General features: G+C 39.6%; 2 protein-coding genes across 15 annotated transcripts in view; one reads left to right on the top strand and one right to left on the bottom strand.

Moving 5' to 3' along the window:
• Nucleotides 1–18: 18 nt before the first annotated feature.
• MKRN2 (makorin ring finger protein 2) lies at nucleotides 19–14,442 on the top strand. 5 transcript variants are annotated; one of them, XR_014571742.1, is made up of 10 exons: nucleotides 118–184; nucleotides 468–596; nucleotides 2,299–2,477; nucleotides 3,278–3,582; nucleotides 4,899–5,113; nucleotides 6,617–6,727; nucleotides 8,916–9,060; nucleotides 9,681–9,836; nucleotides 12,506–12,651; nucleotides 14,194–14,442. XR_014571742.1 is itself a non-coding variant. In XM_083796452.1 (9 exons), exons 2-9 carry the CDS (start codon nucleotides 159–161, stop codon nucleotides 9,822–9,824), a joined length of 1,254 nt encoding a protein of 417 aa, XP_083652578.1. In that variant the 5' UTR covers nucleotides 19–125; the 3' UTR covers nucleotides 9,825–14,442. The 5 variants fall into 5 exon arrangements, 4 of the variants coding, with proteins under 4 accessions (XP_083652578.1, XP_083652577.1, XP_083652580.1 ...); XM_083796452.1 differs by having other exon boundaries at nucleotides 19–125; nucleotides 159–184; nucleotides 9,681–14,442; XM_083796451.1 differs by adding an exon at nucleotides 96–112 and having other exon boundaries at nucleotides 145–184; nucleotides 9,681–14,442.
• Nucleotides 13,662–21,777, bottom strand: part of RAF1 (Raf-1 proto-oncogene, serine/threonine kinase) — a 69,278-nt gene continuing 61,162 nt past the window's right edge. For all 10 annotated transcript variants that reach the window (XM_083796435.1, XM_083796442.1, XM_083796437.1 and 7 more), the window contains 4 exons: nucleotides 20,698–20,816; nucleotides 17,493–17,624; nucleotides 15,764–15,898; nucleotides 13,662–14,818 (listed from right to left, as the gene is read on the bottom strand). In XM_083796435.1, the coding sequence (XP_083652561.1) occupies nucleotides 14,678–14,818; nucleotides 15,764–15,898; nucleotides 17,493–17,624; nucleotides 20,698–20,816 (527 nt within the window). In that variant the 3' untranslated portion in view covers nucleotides 13,662–14,677. The remainder of the gene's footprint in view (nucleotides 14,819–15,763; nucleotides 15,899–17,492; nucleotides 17,625–20,697; nucleotides 20,817–21,777) is intronic.

The raw sequence follows: 21,777 nt of genomic DNA, 5'->3' as shown, positions 1-21,777 counted from the left end.
CGCCTGCGCCGTCCCGCTGCCGCCGCCCTCCCGCTGAGCGGCGCTCGCGGCCCGGCCGGGAACGCGGCCCCGGCCCCGCCTCTTCCCCCGCGGCCCAGCGGAACCGGGGCGGCGGCGGGGCGGCGGCGGGGCGGCGGCGGGGCGGCGGCGGGGCGGCGATGAGCACCAAGCAGGTGACCTGCAGGTGAGCGCCGCGCGGCCGGGCCGGACCCCACCCCACCGCCGAGCTGCCCGGGGCGAGGTCGGGGCGGCCGCTCCCCCCCGGCCGGGCCGCGGGGCGCCCCCTGCCCTCCCCTCCCGGCCCCTCCCCGAGGCCGCCCGGAGCTCGGGGATCCGCGGCCGGCCCGGCCGCTGCTGGAGGGGGGCCTCGGGAAGGGGCCGGGGGAAACGTCCCCGGGGGAAGGCAGCGGCTGCCGGGCTCGTCCCCACAAAATGGATTCTTGAGCGCTGAACTGCTTCCCCCCCAGGTACTACCTGCAAGGAGTGTGTCGGGAGGGAAACAAGTGCCTGTTCTCGCACGATTTGGCCACGAGCAAGTCATCTACTATCTGCAAGTATTACCAGAAGGGACAGTGTGCCTACGGAGCGCGGTGCAGGTAAAGAGCTGGCCTTCTCCTTGGAACAGCGAGCTCTGAGGGACCGGGGCTAGAAATCGCGTGCCCCCTCGGCTTTAAACCCCAGGGACTCGAAGATCAGGAAAAGATGGGACTTTCTGAACAGCAAAAAGAATGAAATACTATATTAAGCGATGATGAGCCTTGTCTCCCACTGCTAAAGCCAGCTCATGAATACAATATTGTAGTTTGACAGTGTCTTAGCTTCAGGGATGATCTTATCCTGTAGAAACTAAACTCCAGGTTTCCCATATGTTTTCACCCCGCTCTTATTACTGTGAGAAGTATTAAATACTAAAAACAGAACTTCAGATGTGCAGCTTCACAAGAAATGGCATTTGGCAGCGTGGTTTGCTTCCCGTGTTACCACAGTGCCTGGAAGGGGGCCGTGTTTTGGCAGTGCTGTGCTGGTTTGCATGGTGGAGCTTGCAGCTGTGCTCGTGCAGATCCTAATGCAGAATTTTGAGGACTTTCAGCTCTGTCTTAGAGCAAAGTGCATTTTTTTCACGTTCCCCTAGGTTTTGTGGGAAAAGTGAACAGCTTTGCACCCTTTCCTGCAACCTTCTGGTCAAGGCTCCTTGAGAGATCCTCCAGTAAATGCTGTGTGTTGGTGAATGTTGTTACATCCCACCAGCCTGGGGCTCCTTCACAGACAAATTCTGGCCACAGATGCGAAAAGTGTGTTTTGCACATTCACCTGACAAAAGCTGGAGGTCTCAAGGTGTTACTATGTTTGTAATAGCTTTTTTTGCAATCCTTTCTTTGGCATTGTTAATGGTATCAGAATTGGAACAGAAAACCAGACATTAGTGAGCTGCCTGACTCCCATAAGCTGCTCAGATGGAGCTGGCAGTTTGTAACGCGGCTGCTGGCTGTGCTGCTCGCTGGGAGCACCTGGCACGCTGCGAGGAGCGCGACGACAGCTGCAGCCTATGCTGCTGTTTTGCTCCAGCTGTTTTGGGACAGTTGAGGGCATGTGATGCACATAACCTACTGATGTGTATGGCAAAACTGGGCGCTAAGTACATGACCAGAAACGAATATGGAGAATATTTTTGTTCTCATCAGTAACACGGTAGCATTCAGGTGTGCCTGTGGCTTAGCTGGACCAGCCTCTGTACTGCACTGGTTGCTCCTGTTCTACTGCTAAGCGTGTTTCCATCATTTTACCAGCTGTCTTGAATCCTTCCCTGTCCTGCACACAAACACTGCATCTCCTGCCTGTAGTGTGGCAGCATGAAGTCTAAGTGTTGCTGCTTGGAAGGGGAAAACAAGATCAAAAAATGTCAGTCCTTACTGCACATCTTTTAATTTTGCTTCTCTGAGAAATGTCAGCAAACCTGTTTGTGTGGGGAGATGACGAAGATCTGATTTAATATGCACATGAATAATGTTCTTTCAGCTATGCTTGGTGTCTCTAGAGAAGAAAATCTAGGTGTGCTTTCAGAGGCATCCATTTTCTGAGACTGAGAAACTTCTAGTCTGGCCTTGAAAGAGGTCAACATTTTAGTCAGCTTCTTAAAACAACCCTTTAATTTTATTATTTTTTTTAAAAGGTAGCTAAAGTAGCTATTCAGCTTTATTTTGTTACAAAATGGACAGGGAAATTCATCAAGGGAGCTGTTCCTCTGCTGTGCCCCTGGTTTAGCTTTTGTACCACTTACTCTATCTGTTTCTTTTGTAGGTATGATCACACCAGACTTCCTGCGTCAGGGGGTGCAGCAGCTCCTGTGCCACCTCCCCTTACATCGGCAGCGCTGCACAGCCCTCGCCAGCCTCCCGAGCACAACGCGCCGGTAATCAAGAGCAAGCTGCGTGAGACTGGCAAACGGGAAAAGAAAACACTAGTGCTCCGGGACAGAAGTGAGTAGGAGTGGTTCTGTGCTCGTCTTCAATGATGTCATCCTCTGATCTTTATGGGAGTTGGATATTTCTTCACCTTTTTTGTTACTTGAATTTCATGGACAGCTGGAGAGGGATGCTGTAGGGCTTCCTAACTCATGAGTCCCCTTTCCTGTAAACACTTGTGCCTGTCAGTACCTTTTAGTGACAGCGTTTAACTGACCTGCTTTTAACCTGGTGTTCCCTGAGAGGGGTTTTTGGTCTGGGGTGGATTTTTTGGTAGATAGGTCAGGAATATTGTTAAAATATCCCCGCTCGTCAGATCTTTTTGTGCATTTTGTTCTCAATGAGAGGGCATTTGAAATGGTGAGAAACCTGGCTGCTTTGTGCCAGGGCACCACTCTGTGGAGGATTGTGCCAGTGCGGAGGAACACAAGCCCCAGAGATGTCCCGCCATGCCGCGCACCCAGGGACAGGAGCTGAGGCCCCCTGTTGCCAGCACGCTGTTCCTACCCCTTATCACAGTTGCACCAATCGGGCCAGTTACCCTTATGTGAAATGGGAGGATTTTTTATCCTGCTTTTTTTATCCTGCTTGTAAACAGAAGACAGCTCAAGAGACCTTGAAATTTGTTTGTGAAAATTCTTGCGGTTTGGGAGCAAAAGAGGCTTAAGGATGAGATGTCATTGAGAAGGAATTAAAAAAAAAAAAAAACAACAACAAAAAAAACTGCTATTCCTTGAAAAGAAAGCACAGGAAGCTTCTTGAGCAGGTTTTGTGCTGTATCCTGTATTGTTCGTAATATGTTTCTTTTTCATAAGACCTGAGTGGCTTGAATGAAGAAAAGCAGAAGCCCAGTGCCACGAGTGATGTGGTGTGTTGCAGTGACAAAAATGATAACATGGAAATGAAGCCCCATTCGTATCTGGAAGCTATTTGCAGTGGACTGGAAGATCCTGCAGCTGGAAGTTCCTGTGCTGATGGAGAGCAGTGGTGTCCTTACGCTGCAGCAGGAGCGTGCCACTTCGGAGATCGCTGCCTTTACCTGCATGGAGACGTGTGTGAGATTTGTGGATTGCAAGTACTTCACCCTTTTGACCAAGAGCAGAGGAAGGCTCACGAGATGGTAATAGTAACGTGAAATTGCATTGGATTTGGTTTGCTTGCTGCAAGATTGGGTTTGTTTGATCTAAAATCCAAAGATATTTTATGTAGAATAGCCTGTTGTTCCAAAGGGCTTTTGTTGTGCTGTTTTTCTGGCTATACAGTGATTCTAACAGAGGTCTGTTTAAGTATCTAGGACTTAATTTGTAACAGCGGTGCAAATAGCTTTATACAGCAACTTCTTTTTTTCCCCTTTTCCTCCTTATGAGAAACTTGCCTGCAGTTCTGGGAGACCAGAACACCCTAAAACTCTACCAGGAAAATGTCTTTGGTAGCTTACAAGAGGTCTCAGTGGTAGACTGCTGTCTTAGAGCAACCACCCTGCTGGTCTGCTGAGTCACCTCTTCAAATATCCCAGCTTGTTCAGGGCTGATTTCGGGGCAGTGTGAAACAGGGACAGACTGAACAGAGTACAAAGATTTTGGAGATGAACTTTAAGTAGGAAGGCTGGAGGGACTGGATGAGGCATTGGCTGAGTAAGGAGGGCCTTAAGAGGCTGCTCTTCCCTGTGCCCAGCCTCCAGATTTAGGTCAGAGCAGGTGAGGAACAGGAGTTTTCATTTCAAGGCTGAGGAGGAGAAAGACCACAAGCTTTAGTGGTCACTGAGTCATGGTCTCTCCAGAGCCTGGAGTAGAATCTGAGGGGTCGGAGTCTCAGTTCTTGCGCTCCCAGCGTATACTTGCAAAACGTGCTGTTGTAGGAGCTCTCATCCTGGGAGCCTGCTGATGTCTGAGCAAGCAAGAGGTAAAGCTATACAGGCACAAGCACCAGCTCACCCTGTAGTGCTGTAAGTCGGTTGATGGTCAGTACTGGGATACCATGATGAGATGCTGTAGGAAAGCCCATAATACGAGACTAATTCCTTATCTAGGGTAGAGCTTAGTACCTGATGAATGAAGAGGGTGGCTTTAGTAACAAACAGGGTAACATCTTGAGTGTGGTATCCATTCTGGACCCAGAATTAGATGATTTTTAGGGGTATTTGAAGCATTTCCTTGTGTGATACCCGTTCCATGACAGATGAAGACAGGTGTAAATTGCGAGTGTTCAGGCAGCCTTACTTCTGATACTTCTGAAGCTGCAGAGAACATCGGAGGGCTGAGTTATGTGATCGCCCTTAAAGTAATTAAAAATAAACAATCATTACGAAGGGTAGCAATGATGCTCTTAATCAGTGTACCTTGGTTTTCCTGTCAAATCCCTGTCATAGACACTTGTTTTACAAGGAACAGGCTGCTCTATGGACTACAATAACCAGTGACATCTCTCCTGTGACAGATGTGCATGGCAACATTTGAGCATGACATGGAGAAGGCCTTTGCCTTTCAGGCAAGTCAGGACAAAGTGTGCAGTATCTGCATGGAAGTGGTATATGAAAAGCCATCAGCCTCTGAGAGGAGGTTTGGGATCCTTTCCAACTGCAATCACACGTACTGTTTGTCCTGCATCCGGCAGTGGAGATGTGCCAAGCAGTTCGAGAATCCCATCATAAAGTAAGTTTGTGTTAACTAGACCGTCGTACTGTGGCCTGTCAGTGAGATGGGCTGTCCGGTGTGCTTTGACTTGGTTTGGAAATAGATATGGTCATTCCTTAGCTGTAAATATTAGCCTAGCCATTAATGAGATCTAAGCTCAGAAAATCCTGGTCAAAGTGCTGGGAAAGTGCAAGACATCAGAGTATGTCTGTGAGATGAGAAGATCAACCTCCATGTCCAGGTAGAAGACATCAGGTAAGTTTACTTGCATGCTGCAGCTCAGCATGTTGGCCCTTTTTAACTGAACCCTCTCTCACTGCATTGACAGTGTGGCAAAGTGCAAACACTCAGCTGCAGAATAGCTGAGTTGACTTCTGCCCCTGCTTCCTTCACGGGAACCTGTTTGCAAAACAGTAACTCCTTCCTATGTATCTGCTGAATTACTGCATTCTTCTCTCAAATACAGCTTACTCAAGCTAAACCTCCCGTTAATCACACATCTGTATCTGAGTAAACGCCTTCATCTTCTAACTATGTAAAAAACATATTCTAAACAAATTCTTCCTTAGATGAAAGAATTTTAAACATCCAATTAGGGCAATTTCCTTTTTTTAGAATCTCTTTGAAAACTCTTTCAAGATACAAGCACGCTGAGCAAGAGGAGGGAAATATTTTAAGTCTGCTGCCAAAATAGACTTTCCTGGACAACTTTCATTATGAATTTCATTGAAGTGAAAGTTAGCTCATTAGACAGGTACTGAGACATTCTGGTTACAACAGGGAGAACAACTGTTTTTTGCAGAAACAGTGCTCTGGAATCAGGTTTGGGTGTGATTAGGTACTAATACAAATTCTCCAAAAATGTTTTTTACGTTATTCATAATAGTGAGCATACCATTTTTTTGTATAGTTACTCTAAATGACGGACTTGAATTAGTTTCAAAAGCACTGCCTGCAGAGACGAGAAGTGTTTTTATGGGACTTACAGGGAGGTATCAGGTAATAAAGGTTTTCCTAGTCTTCTTGGGGTATCGGAAGTTGCTTATTAAATTCTTGATCTTAGTTCCTAATGAATAAATCCATCTCGTGAAACCTCTAAATGAACAACTCATCAGTGCTGTAGATTTCAGATCGTATTTCAAAAGGCTTAGGGACAGTCCTTTTCCTTTATTCATCTGGTTTGGCTTTCTGCTGTATGGGAGCCGCAGCACGTTCGTAGCAGTTAGTTTATTTCTGTGTATTGGGCCTTTAGCCATGTTTCTTCAGGAACTATCTATCACTTTTGTTCAAGTCTTGAAACAAATGCAAGGCAGCACAAGCCTGACTGTGCCATTTCGGATTGTTTCAGTTGAAATAAATAAGAAATGTGCGTATGTGCTGTACTAACCCGTGAAGCTGTCTGATGCATCCGTGTGACAAACTGTCGCCCTTTCACTCAGGAGCCTGCAGTTTTGGGCTAATTTATTGAGTATCGCTTTCAGAAAGTAACAAAGCATTCCTTCTTTGTCTTGATCCATTAAGGTCTTGTCCAGAGTGCCGTGTGATATCAGAGTTTGTCATCCCTAGTGCGTATTGGGTAGAAGACCAGGAGAAGAAGAATGAGCTGATTGAAGCATTTAAGCAGGGAGTGGGGTAAGTTCATTAACCGCAGATATTATTTACATTGTCCTTAAGATACACTAAGACTTACTTAATTAAAATCCCTGTATTTTGATTATTTGTTATTACAAACTATTCGGTAAATAACTCTTAATCTCTGTTAACGGCACACCATTTTTATTTAGCTTAACTTTTCAGCTGTTGTGAAAGGGTCTGTTGTAGTTATAGATCAGAAGTTGCTCAAACTCATTGTGCTCTGAAATGTTGAGGCTTTGTCGTTTCACTTGCCAAAACTGGATTTGTGCAGTTTCTGCTGATCCTTTGGACGTAATTGCCTGGAAGGCTGTCAGTTATGGAGAAAACAAATAAGGAAGGAAAGCTTGATTTTTGTGATACTATCTTGAAATATGGGCTTAAAATTTCACAAGTCTTTTGTAATGGCTACTGGAAATGGAAAACACATCACTCCATTCCCTTTATTGTCTAATAAAGATTTGCCTAGTGATTGGAGCACTGGGAGACGTCTGCTAAAGTGTTGTTTTACAGCAGCTTTGCAAAGCTGTGCTTGCCTGGAATACGTACAGGTCACTTAGTTCAGGGAACAATAAGGAACCATTAACTTATCTCATTGCTCACTCTTTTAAAGGGAAACAAGTAGATTTATGCTTGACCCAAATGAGTCATGACTATTTTGCTAAAGGTTGTGCAGCTTTATTTTGTGATATGCACTAACTTTTAAAACTTGCCCTTTGGAGTACAAAAAAAATAGGTTTAACTTAAAGCTGTAGCTGTTTACTAGCTTTTCAGCTACTTGGGAAGATTTGTCTTTGAAGTATTGTTATAACTTAGCAGCAGAATTGCTGAAACCTGTACTATATCCATTAAATCTTTAATTCATCTTTAATCCAGCTTCTTGTTTTATCTTACAGTCAGGCAAAATACTTGAATAAAATTAATCACTTTACACTGAGGTTCTTGATACTGTTAGTTTTCAATACCCTATCGCTGGTGTGGTTTTTCACTTTAATTCTGAAGGACTTTGTGCTGAGCGTAGTAAGTTGTGCTCAATATCCTGGCTTAGGCAGTTTTTAAATGACCACACATTCTAAGTAAGGCAGGCTTTTGTTTTATTGGACTAGCACCATCAGGTAGTGTTACAAGCTAGGTTTTGGCTTTTGCTTTTGTATTTTGAGAATACAAAAATGGTTTTTGCTTTAAGTGTTTGGCTAAGACTAATGTGTTGTGTTGTACCTAAGCATCTCTGTATCAAAGAGGTCTTACAAATAGATCTCTTGGCAGTCAGTTTAAGTTTGAGGATGTAGTATTACACAGAATGAAAAAATGCTAATAAGATGTTCACTGAAGGGGAGTCTGAGCTCAGAGCAGGGGGTCGTCCCAGGACAAACCCATTCTGATTCATATGCCAGCACAGAAAGAAACAAGCCAAACTTAGAAAACTGGAAGTCACAGATCACTTGTGTTCTAACCCAAGACAAATTAATTCTGTTTTTAATGCATGGCCTGATTTTTTTTTTGTGGTGGTGTTTGTTTCTTGTTATTGTTGAGCTTTCTTCTCCCTTCAGTTGCTATTTAGGAGGCTGTATTTAGGACTTAGAGCTCAGTTTCATCACTATGTGCATATTAAGTTTGCATGTAAGTTCAGTTGCAAATTCTCTGTAGCTTCACCTTCAGATATTTTTCATGGTAGAACAACACACCAAACTCCATCCCATCCCTAGTAATGCCTTTATAAAAAAAATGCTATGTCACTACAACAACTTAGTTGAACACCAAAGCTGATAGAAACTTAAATTAATAAAGTATTGTCACGGAACTTCTAAAGGAGATGATGCGAGGAACTGGTTCATAAAAACTAAGCAGTAGAAAGCGACAGATTTTGTTCATGGGAATGAAAACATATCTGTGCAGGATGGATGGCATTCTTTGAACATCCTTCACTTCCAATGTCTTAAGATTTTTTTATTATTATTATTATTCTTTAACTTATGATGCTGCTCTTTTATGTATTTCTTTGTTCATGTTTAGTTTTCTTTCCCATCTATTGAACTGTTACCAGTTAACATGCCAAGAGTTTTGGTCTCATATTTAACAGTAGTACTCTGCATTATGGAATACGATGAGATAAGTAAGCCATGGAAAATGAACTCTATCTGCTTCCAAACTCACTGAAGGCAATAACTCTCTCTTCTAATTGAATCAGAAAAAAACCCTGCAAGTACTTTGAACAAGGGAAAGGAACCTGTCCATTTGGAGGAAAGTGTCTTTACCTTCATGCCTATCCAGATGGGACACGAGCTGAACCTGAAAAACCAAGGAAACAGCTCAGCTCTGAGGGGACTGTGCGGGTAAGGGAATACTCCACTCATTTGAAATTGAAAACACTCTTTGAATGTGAAGTGTACCACTTAAATGTGTTCTGTGTAATGCATGGCCTTAAGAGAAGTAGAGAAAACATCCCCCAGTTTTCTTTGAGGCAGAGGTTTGTTGTTAGGGAGAGAGGGCACCTTTCATTTAATAGCAAAAATTTATCTTTTTTAACCAGTGCTTCTCATTGCAGACCTCTCTACAAACAAACAAACCACTTACAGCTTTCACTTATAGTACAATTAAAAACTACTCTCACTTGCCTGCAAGTAGCTATCATTGAGACCAGCTAAGATGGTTAAAGCCTTCTCAGAAACTCATCGTGCCTTGGCCGCCATCCTGAATGGTCAAGACAGGCCTAATTATTTTAATACTATTTAGATATTAGATACAGCTCATTAATGCTGCCCAGTCTGACATAAACTATTATTTACACAGTAACACTAAACAGACTAGTTGTCACTTAAATTAACAGCAAATATTGCTGTTTTAAGTCTCAAGTTCAGCTTTTTTTGTTTTTAATGAGGAACGAGGACTGATAAAGCCAGATATTTTAATTGAACTATGTCAAGCTAAATAAGATTTTTTTTTTCTATCGCAGTTCTTCAATTCCGTTCGTCTGTGGGACTTTATTGAAGACAGAGAAAGTAGGACTGTGACCAGCACAGATGATCAAGTAACAGAACTTGGAGAACTTTTCATGCACCTTTCTGGGGCTGATGAGGATTCTGCTACTTCTCAATAAAGGCAACTAAAGGTGCACTCTTTGGTAGCAATCCAGCTATTTATTTAGCGATGGTTTTACTTATTACAGCACAGTTAGAATGAATGTGCCCTGTGGTTTACTTGTGCAGTCCTGGTAAAGTTTTCAGATAGTTTTTTGTATGGCAACAGAAAAACTAAAATATATTTAAAAAGTTAAACTGATTGCATGGAAAAAAATCCCTTAATACCAAGAGGATTCTCTTCCTCTTTGGCCTAACATATGCTGTCTTGTAAATTGAGTGGTAATGTTAAATATGACTCTTCTCTTGCCGTTTAAAGCATAAGCTGTTAAAAACTGTTGCTAAAGCTGTTTAGGGTGCTTTTTTTTTTCCCCGCTAAATCAACTAAAACGTGTATCTACAAAAACCCACTAGGAATTATGATGAGTGTAGCTTCTCCTTTCTTACAGAAGGGATTTAAGAGCTAATACATTATACCTCAAAGTACTTAGAATTCAGAAAAAGTTTTCTGTATTCTTACAGCGAGTGTTTCAGGAATGGGGCATGGACATTGCCTGTCTGTTGAAGACCATACAAGTTCGACCATACAAGTTCAGTTCCTACCATTGTTTTAAAATAATGAAGCGTATAGTGGCAGGAAATGCCTCCTGGAGCACCTGTTGTAAAGCAAATACAATTGTACTATATCCAGGCAGAGAGCAGTAGTACTAATACTGGAGTTAAAAACGTACAGTTAAATTAATCTTACAGCACAAACCGGACATTACACACTGCATAATGAGAATAAGTAGATAACTTTCAGTATTAATTGCAACAGTAATGACTTTTTTTCCAAATGTATTTAACTTGAAGGGAAAACCTTGATTCAGGTTAAATGAAGTAGCTAAAATTGAATGAGGTAACTAAATAATTTTATATCAGTGATCTTACAGTTCATATCTATACAACATTAAATAATTTCAGTCACAAAAGAAACAATTAGTTTTAACCACTACTTATCTTAACTGTGTGGGGAGTAGATATTTAGCCTTTTCCATCTCCATGTATTTCTAGGATTCTGAGACACATCCTTCTCAGTCTCAGCCCCATTTCCATGTACCTTCCATCCCCAGTTGCAGCCAGCAGATGCTGTTACTAAAAGCACAGGGAGAAGCTCCAACATTTATTACTTTTAAGTGTGGCAGTTCTGTAGGAGGACTGTCTCCAGCTGCTGATTTGCCTTTTCTGATTAAGGGCAACACTGATAATAGAGGGCCGGAAGGTTACATATTAAAGCACATCTCTTCTGAGCCAATTGAATTGTTACTGAATTGTTTTTTTCTTTAAAAATCTAATTCATGTTTGAGTTGCAAAAGCTTTATGATTCACTTTAAGTTCTGTTTTTTTAATTACACTTTGAGCAGAAGTAATTTACAGTATGGTTGTGCAATTTGTAAGAGGTTATTTCTGCTAAGTCATTTGTATTAACTTTGCAGTTAAACTTTGGTCTGGACTATCTTTTAAATGGCTAGTGACTGGCTTTTAAATGGCTACTGAGCATTAATACACTGAGTACAAGCAAAGTTTTTTTTTTAGTTTTTTTTTTTCCAAGCAAGTTCAGCATGCAATTTTAAAATGACGTACAGGGCTAATTTTACTGATAAGTTTATGAGGAGACTGCATGGCTTTGAAAGGCTGCTCATCAGTGTAGAAAATATTTAAAGACAAACATTTCAGGAAACGTGATTATTGACACAACAAAAATTGTTGTGATACAAAGTATATTTAGAGGCATTTGTGCAAAAAACCTTTTGTCTCAGCATGGCACCTCGAGCACTACTTTGATGATCTGAAACTAGAATCTGTGTCAGTGTCATAAAGCAAACAGCAGGAACCTTGATCTGGTATTCAAAATTTTTTAAATAGTACCAGATTACTTACTCCAGGATTATCTGCTTCATCTGCTGTTTGGCATTTCTGGGTCAAAACTAAATCCGAGAAGCATCTGGGATAAAAGTACTAGTTTTCTGTAAGGGTTCCAACAGAACAGGGAGAAATCCCATCTCTGCTGGCTAACAGTTCCCTCAAATTGAACAGGCAAATCTTGGTCTCTGTTGTGATCTAGGAAACATAACTTCTGCGTATTTCCACGCTAATTGTTAACAATGCTTACTGTGAAGCTAGTCCTTAGCTTGTAAACATGTATAACTACTTACCGTTCAACTTCCTTTTTAGAACTGGCATTTGAAGGCACAAGTGATGGTCTTATCTAGTATGTCATATTACAATATAATTCTTCATCACTAATTACTTACAGAGATGAAGAAAAATAAGTACCTCTAAGAGCAATGCAGTTCTGTAAGATGAATATTCAAGAGCTCCAGCCCAGCCATACCTTCTACCCTAAAATACTTGCACCCTTTAGCCTCACTGCTGAAGCTTTTTTTCAGCCATTCATGCTTTTTTTTTTTTAGAGAGAAATATTTCAGTGGTGACATACACAAAAAAAAAAAACCAACAATGGAAAGGATATTCTTTACCTTAAAGTTACACAAGACATTCCTGATTTACTTTGCTACATGAAAACAAACTGTGAAAACAAAAATCTGAAATTTAAAAAGGTAACTTGTTTTTCAAAACTACCTAGGGATTACATAAAGGGAACTTTTAATGTAAGAGCAGTAAGACAAACTCACACCTTTTTAAATTTTTCATTTTACAGCTTTCAAAATCTAATGCTACACCTAATACTGCTTCAAAATAATCCTCTTGCTTTTATCAAGAATGTTTTTTAGTTTTTCCAGAGACACATAACCTGTTTTTAAAAAGTAGGAGTTAATGGTTCCTCTTTTGGAATTCAGTGCTAAGGTAAGAGCAGCTTTCCACTTCTTTTTATCCTTCTTAAACTTTTTCAAATTAAAATGAAGGTAAAATGAGAGACAAAGGACATTTAGAGAGGGCTACGTTTAAATACCAAGAACATTAATAAAAAGCATGCAGAACTATACAGGACTGTTTTCATCAGTCCTAAACATGAATTTTGTCATCATTCTCAATTATAAGGGTGGAAATATTATTCCCTAGGAAATAATGTTATGCTGATATTCTGAGGACAAAGTCTGAATATTTTTATGGTAGTACCTTTCTGGCTTACATACTTCGAATTCCTTTCTTTCATAATTGCTTTGTGTTTTGTTTTTGTTTTTGCTTGCTGAAAATTAGAAGCTGAAATGTCTATTTTGACATTACAGGCAGTTACGAGTTGCATATGGAAGATGTCAAAATTTATGACAAAACAAATCATCTCCATTTTGTCTAACAAAGTTTAGAGGCAGCAGTTTAGACTGAGATAACAGTGGTTCCATTTCCTCACTAGACCTTGTACGTGGATACTAACCCCATACTTACAAAGCACATAAAATCCCAAGAATGGAAATTTGGCTTCCATTAATGAACATATTTGAAAAGAATGCTATTTATGAGTAATTCTTAGATTAAACCACCGATTTCTTGTCACCTGCATATCAGCCAAGAGAAAACACGCACTACCTAAGCAAAAAAACAGGCTTACAGAAGATGAAACACAGAGCAAAAATGGTGCAGTTAAGTAGCTTGATAGTGTATCGGTATGTTAAAAAGTAGACTCTGTTGAAAGATTATTACAGTAGAATAAAAACCATATTGTAATGCAAGTGATCAGAAACTGATAGGTTGTCATATCATGTACGTTTTACCTGTTTTTACCATTTTTACTGGTACAGTAGTATCTGTCCTAAGAACTTTTAAAAATTATTGTTATTTTCTGAACTTTTCAGATCTACACGTATGTGTCAGAACTATTGCTTACTATATTAAATGATGACATTGAATCTTAAACCTAAAATTTAATTTATTTTATTAAAATAAGATAATCAGAGGAACCTTGGCTTACAATAAATGCATTTTCTCAGGAGCAATAAAAACAAAATTAAAACCCAAATCAGCAAGAAAAACTGTGTATGCTCAGTTTCCTCTTGATAGTGCATCTCTGACAGCTTCAGATGGGATGAAAACTATGCTCATTTCGCAGAAGTATACTGATACTGTTAATTAGCCTTTTATCAGCCACAAAAGCCTGTCTTTCTGCACTTACCACCTCATTGGGCTGCAAGAAACAAGTCAATAGTACCAAAATAAGCTGCTTAAGTTACTGAGGATGACCATAGCAAGACTGGCTAGCTTCCTTCTCTGAGCAGTACAGTTTAGAATATACTCCATTCCTTTGCAAGAGTTTGTCTTCTATGTGCAAAACTATTGCAAAACTATTTTGTGTTGAATTAGCATTTTAACTTATTTCATTGGCTTGATGAAAGCTCTTAGGCAGGAGCTGATTTCCACAAAGTTTTTTTTTTTTTTTTCCTCTTCCCTCAGTCTTGTTTGCAGATATCCATTTCCAGCAAAACTCCCCCGACTTGAAGTGGCAGATGGCCTGGGGCAATCAAAGAGCACCAAAACGCATTATCTTTCCTCAAATGCCAAGTCGAGCCATCCTTGCTGTAAAAAACACCAATTTATCAGCAGATTTAAATCAATCCAGAAACACTGCCGAAGAAACATCCATCTCTTCTGTGTATGGGAAAAATAAGGCTCAAGTGCATCTATTAAAAAAATAGTAATAGACCTCTTGATTTATAGTCTGTTAACTATCCCAGTAAAAGAAACTGTAGAAAAAGGCAATGTGGAGCTGTGTCCCCGCAGGATAAGAACTGCAGACATCCTTAGCAGCTTGCTCTTAAAACTGGGATGTGGATAATCCTGCTGGCACTGATCCTGTACACCGAGGCATTAAAAGCACAACTTCTGTTACTTGTTTCTTTCCCATCACTGGAGAGAATAAGGGAAGGGGAGCACGATCCTAAAAAACAGGTAGTCTTGTGGATGTTAATGTGCACGAATTTATGTCCTCTGTATGCGCTGCACGATGCAGAGATGGTTCAGAAGCACTCCGGTTGATTTTGGGTAAAGAATGTTGCAACAATTCAATGGAAGACAGTATCTGAGGGAAATGCACATAAAATGAAAAGAGACGTTAGAGCTGCATCTCTTTCTAATTAAGTCTTACACCTTCATTTGATAAGCACCTTCTCCGCTTTAAGCATCTCCCTAAGAACAACAATACATTTTGTAGAGACACTGTAAAGAATACTTTGGGAATGTGCCAGTGTGAACAACTGACCTCTGCCATATGTTTTTATTGCTACGGGGAGTCTCAGAAGAAGAGGGAAGGATAAGTCTCATTATTTCATTGATATTACAATCAATATGCAAATTTGCATGGGGAAAAGAATTCTTCTTCTGCACAGGGAAAGAACTTCAACCAAATTTAGAAAGAGGTTTTCAACACCCAAAGTTACACTTAAATGTAACAGCAAGATGTTTTTAAAAAATCTGCTGTTATTCAATTCCAGGTATTTAATGAGTACAAAAAAATGTACCTTCATCATCCTCACAGTGACAGAACAAGGGTCAAGTATGCTTTGTAAAAATAACAAAAACTGGCGCGTGAATTTAAATCCCCTAGTGAGTTTTATTTGCTTGTACAAAGTTGTGGGGAAGGAAAATTGGAATGGTCTCTTATTTCAGTGCAGGGTTGAGGGAAATTAATGTACAAACAATTTTTTTTTTGCTTTTCTCTGAAATGGTTCAGGTATTGCAAGCAAATTGTTCTAATGTCAGTCTAACATGCCTTCAGTCAGCACGCATATTATTTTTAATGATTTTGTACATAATTCCTTTAAATCAGAATTATAAACTGCACAAGGGAGCTGGGTTGCTAAAGGTACATGTGAACAAACACAAAAAGAGAAAGCATGCCACACTATTCCTGCATCTACCTTCAGTTTCTAAACCAAGGCTTGTATCCATCTAGAATGTTTTGTGTGCTAATGGCTATTTATAAAATACTTTGAAACTCTTATCTGCAGAAAAACAAAACACTTACTTGTGGAAACAAGGGTCTTTCTTCCCTAACTTTCTTCAAACAATCTGCTACAAGCCTCTTCATTGCTTTGGGGCAGTTCTTATACAATTTACTGAGGTCTGGAGAAGCATACCCTCGGCCAACCATGAAAATAATCTAAAAAAGAACAAGTAAATAGCAGAAAACCAAAGCTGTAAAAGTTGTTTCACTGATTGAAAGCTCTAGTGTACCAAAATGATCAAACATGAGCACCACAGGCAAACACGCCAGCACAGAAAAAAGCGCACCATGTAGATTTTTCCCAGTCAGTTAACTGAAACAATGGTCTTGCTCTTGTACAGTGTAGGACGTAATTAGAGTGACACTGTGGTTTATAATGCGCCAAGAAGTGAAGGCACTGCTGCATTTAGAACAGAACAGGACATAGTACGTGCCACGGCAATTTCCTTGAGTTGAAGTCTACAAGTGCCAAATGATCCTCACTCAACTTGAGCAGTTACAAGCAGACAGTTTGGCACAACAGCTTCATCGGTCACTAGAGCTGTATTTTCAGGTATCTCAGTAAAATATATCTGCAAAAGCCGACATACAGCTATCAAGTGGAAAAGAGCTCGTGACAACTAATCATAACGATTGCAGCATAAACAAAAAGAGGGTTGTTTAGTGTTTACTAAGAAATAGTGTTGGAAAACACATTTTCTGTTTTAGTCCAAGTTAGTGGGTCTTCGCTGAGATTCTATCCGATTTCCAGTAACCTTAATAGCTAACTGTGAAGTACTGGTAAGCCTATCACCTAGTAAAATGGTGTAGGTTTTGTTGGTTAAAGTTGGGTTGGTTTGTTCGCAGTTGCCTTTTTTTTTTCCTTTTTTGGGGGGGGTGAGGGGAAGGGGGGGGTTATTCTTTTGTTTTTAAGCAGGACTAATTGTGCTATTATTTCTTCTTCAAGTTAAGTTAGCTCCAAAAAAAGTCCATATAAAGTTGCTAAAATAAGGTCAAATTCCCCAGGCTGTATTCCATCCTTCCCAAAAAAACTTATTTGAGCAGTAAGTGTCACATGTTTTGTGATAGTACTGATCATTAAAGCTTGCACAGAATTTCAATGTGATGAATTAAAACACATTCCAATATCACAGTTTGTAGACAGCTTTTAAAACAACAACACACTTCTTTAACTGAACTGGCTTCTCCTACTTGGAACAGATGATAAACACAATAGGGGCAAAACCAGTGGTTTGTGTCTCCCCCCCAGCTCACTATTAGATCTTCATTTAACATAGCAAACAAACAAAAAACAAAGCAACAGAAAAACTGAGGATCAGCAAAACAGTGATCAAAAAGATCTAGGAGTTTTAAGTTCATGCCCTTCAGAAAAAAAAGTTTTCAATAATGAATTATCTCTACACTTGCTAAGCAAAAAAAAAAAAAAAGCATTTATCTAAAGAGAATGCAGTTGAGGTTTCAATCCTTGATGTGCCTCTTCAGCTGTTAACTGACTGGGTAAGAATACAACCTCGTGAAGACTAAATCACAGGGCACTTAAAATATTTATAAACAATTTTTTTTCTGGAGTAACTGTCATTATCAATATTTAAGTAAATATTCAACTACACAGATTTACTGCTGAAACAAACTATGTTGTAAACAACATTCCAATTGGTGTTTTGCATTTGTCCTTATCTTACATTTCTTTAGGAAAAGTCAAAAATCATGCCTAGAAATAAAGTGCAGTATTCTGAAGATTGCTTCTTACCTGATCTCGGTTGTTTATGTGGGAGTACGGCAACTCTCCTGTCATTAGTTCATATAATACTATTCCATAGGAGTAGACATCTGACTGGAAACTAAACGGGTTACTGTCCTGCATCCGTATCACTTCTGGTGCCTTTAGAAGGAGAAAAGAAACAAATTTAAAGCATTAATGGAGTATTAAAAGTATTAATTAAAAGTATTAATGGAGCTTTGAAACAGACAAGTGGAAGGTACAATGGAAAGCAGAGGAGTTCAGAAATAGTTAGTGAACAAAGGTAAAACTCAGAGATCTTGAGGTATCCTAAGCTCAGTCAGTGTTATTCTGCATCTTACAAATATATATATATATATACACACACACACACAATTGAGTGTAAACAAAAAACCAACAATTGAATTCGATGAGCATTTTGCCATTATATTTGCAATATATATTGTTTTTTTTTCCTTTATCTCTTACATACAACTGAAAATGATTTTCTCACTGTCAGTTTTAAAACAAGTATAGATGTTAAAAGGGAAAGACACCTGCCTGACAAGAATGCTATTTGTTGTGTAAGAAGTTCCAAAGTATTACCTGCAAGTCAAGCCACACACGTGCAAATAATGGACTTAAAAAATAAAATACAGAAAGAAAAACGCCTAAAGCTGTGCTGCCTAAACTGTTCAGGTTCCTTCCAGCAGACTTGCTCCTACGGCTCCAGAGAAGCCAGGGCACTCAGCCCACACCTGACCAGGCACAGGCACAGAGCCCCCGGTTCTGCTGACAGCCAGGGCTGGGGAATGAGGATGAGGAGTTCCCATGCTGAGAGCCTTCTACATCAGGCACGCTGCCACGAGTTAGAAGAACCGATCGATGCTCTCTTCCACCCAGAAGCATTCAAGCCCCTATCTCACACTTCAGGAAGTGTCAATGGCAATAGGCAGTTTGGCACAAGAACATTTTTCTGCTCCTCCTAAACTTACGAGAAAGTACTTCTGAAGAAAATAGTTCAGGCAATACGGAAGCAAAAAGAATACCAGTGGTTAGAGCATCTGCAAGAAAAGCGACCTTTTCCCCACCTGCTCCAAGGACTAGTTCCCAGGGCATTCGTGATACCAGTAGGCATTTCAAATGGACATGCAGTTTTATTCTTCTGTTAACAGAACTCACATCCTTTCTCCAACAAAACCTAAATGCTCCCAAATTCTTTTGTTAAACATTTAACCACGTTCAATCTATTTATCCATTAAAAAACCTTGAGCAGGCAAGTAATAGAGGCCTAAATATAAAATTGTCATACAGACTAAATTGCTTGAAAAATTGATACTAAAACATTTACATAAAAAATAGCATATATTGAAGATCATGGAAGAAATGCAAGAGCACTCATCTTTGCAAAGCAAAGTAAAATTATGATGCTAACAAACAAAAAAATGTTTTTGACTGATTTAGTGAAACAATGCATAAACCATCAAAGCATCTTTCCTGTTAACTAAGACTTTTTCCCCTAAAGAAGTCCCTCAGAAGTACTGAACAAAGCACTACATAAAAGTACCACAGTACGACAAAAACTCAGATCATATCAACTTTCAAGGAAACAGAATTGATCTCCTTTATATGTGATGACAAGTCAGCAAGATGGTCTGTAACTGATTAAAATGAAAAAACTGCAAAAAGCAAAAAATGCATTTTTTTTTCCCCTCCAAGCTGTTTTATGTATATAGGCATACTGTTGTGTGTTAATTTTAAGTATCTTATGGAAGTTATAAGGAGCTTTTTAAAAAAAAAAAAAAAACATTGATTTTGTAACTTGGTTTCAGGTTCTTTGCGCATTTTCTGTCACAAACAAATCTTGGCCAAGTATCCTGGTATTCTTAATGAACACTTCCTGCCTTTTCTCAAAATACAAATACCCAAGTAACAATGAAGGCTGCTAGGAATTAAAAAAAAAAAAATAAAAAGGAAAACCTGTTTCAAGTAACACCTGCAAGTCATTCAGCATTAAGGATCTGAAGATTTAATATGTACAAATACGTAGCACTCAGCAAGTCATTTCTAATTGGTAACACTTCTATGAAGCATATACCACAAGTGTTGCTACCTGGGAGCTACAAAATACTGTTAATTAAGCCACATTCTGAATCTAAATAAATTGTACAGTATTAACAAAAATGGGTCAAGTGAAACTTCAACAGCATATTTATGGAATATTGGTGCTAAACAGGACATCTTTGTCGATGTTTAACGATGCTTTTTAACTTGGTAACTGGCACTGTTCAATTATTCCATTTACTCTATTCAAGTCATATACCTGAAAAGTTGCTTGATTTTTTCCAAATGATTTTTGTAAGGAAAATTGTGGAACTGCCTTCTAAGTTCTCGCAGAAATTAAACATGAAGGCAATCACTGGGAAAGTCCTCTCAGACAAGGACTTTGCAATAACGCTTCAAAAGAAACCCCACAAATTTCCAGCAGAATTTGAGAACTTCCACACACACACACACATTCACCTACAACGCTTCTGAGCTGCCTCAAAACTTCCTGCAGCAATCTCATGCAAGGGAAGGACCAGCAGTGGGCCTCACAGCTCCATCTTGGTATGTATCAAGCATCATACAAGCACCAAAGGTGACTTGTGCTCCTCCCCACACTTCAAGGAGCACTTCCCGTCCTTTGCCCAACCACCTGACAAAGCTGCTGAATGTGTAACCAGCAAGTACACGAGGTGGGATATCACCGAGTCCGTAGCAGGGCGCAGGGGAAGAAGAGACCATGATGAAGAACACAGATAAAGACAGCATCTCACTGATCTCCCCCAAAGCCACTATTAAGCAGATTAAAGGCTGCTGTTCTCCAGTGAGAAGAGCCCTTTGGGGGAAACGTAGGATGACTGCAGGAGAAAGACTCTTCTCTGCTCTTGGAACTTGTAATTCCACCGACAGCTCTGTCTTTACCCTCCATGTTTAGAACTCCAAAAATTCAAGAGGAAAACCTTTAGATTCACACTGTGAATGGTGTCTACTTTGGACAAACAAGCACCTCAGCACTTCGTTCTTCAATTTTAACTTGTCCTACAACTGGAATAAACGTCTACTCAGTACTAACAGCATACATTGTCACTTAGATTTAAAGCTTTGTCCAAAATCTAGTGCTCAACAGACAAAACATACTTTAACAGAATGAAAGAAAACTATTCAAGAAGCAGTACAGTGTTTTGCTCACCATCCACAAGATTGAACCAGTGGGTTGTTCCACCTGTTGTGATCCACTCCACCTGGACTTTACAGTTGCCAGACCAAAGTCTCCTATTTTCACTGTGAGGCCTTCATGAAGAAATATATCTGAACAATTGTTAAAGAAATTCTGTAGAAAACTTGAGTAAATAATGCTGAATTTTCTGTCATGATTACAAAGCATCTGGTTAGGGTCCTCAAAAATACAAGTCAACTATCCAAAAACAGTGCTGGTTTTTTGTTTTGCCTACTATGCATTGTATCTTAGAGAAAAAGTAAATTTCATGGCATCTGTATTTACAGAATTAACACTTAGGACCAGACAAGACTATATGTTTTAGTGTTATTTGTATATTTATCTTCTTTACAAGGTACTATAGAAATTAACTGTTGACATCAAATACAGGTACTTAAGTAAATGCTGCCAAGAGACACAGAGAAACACCACAGAAGTCATCACAACTAAAAAAAGAAAACTATGAAAAAACTATTGCAAAACAAATATCAAAATAAACTTATTTACATAAAGCCCTCTGGTAGATCTCCTGAAATTTAACCATGATCTAACTACTTCAACATGAAAAATGCAGGTCTGCACTAGTTGTAATCTATCTGCTTAATAAGTTTGTCTGTAAAGATTGAGAGGCTAGAACTTTGGATTATTTTAAGAAGAAATAATTTTATAATTTCATTTAAGAATGTCTTAAATTGGAAAGACGATTCAGAAATACTATGACAGACAACAGACTCATAGTTCAAGGTTACCGTCATGAGGAATCACAAAGTCCTAACCTATACACTAAATTCCTATATACTGAAGTGATTATTTTTCTAGCCTAACTGAAAAGGGAAATTCCTTAAACTATGGAACTACTGGATTTGACCTATCTTTTAATAATTACCTTTGCAAAACATTCTGTTCACATTAGGAAAGGAAGTTACCACCCATGTGCTAACTCAGTAAGTTCTCTTCTCAGCAATTTCAAAAGCAGACATTTTCAAAGGTGAAAGACATCATTTGACAACATACGTACTCTGCATGCATTACTAAATTTACATTTTTGAAAGA

This window comes from Anser anser (assembly GCF_964211835.1).
Source record: "Anser anser genome assembly, chromosome: 12".
In the NCBI taxonomy this organism is placed as follows: domain Eukaryota; kingdom Metazoa; phylum Chordata; class Aves; order Anseriformes; family Anatidae; genus Anser; species Anser anser.
The sequence above is the reverse complement of the archived record's forward strand: the minus strand, read 5'-3'. Positions and strand labels throughout refer to the sequence as shown.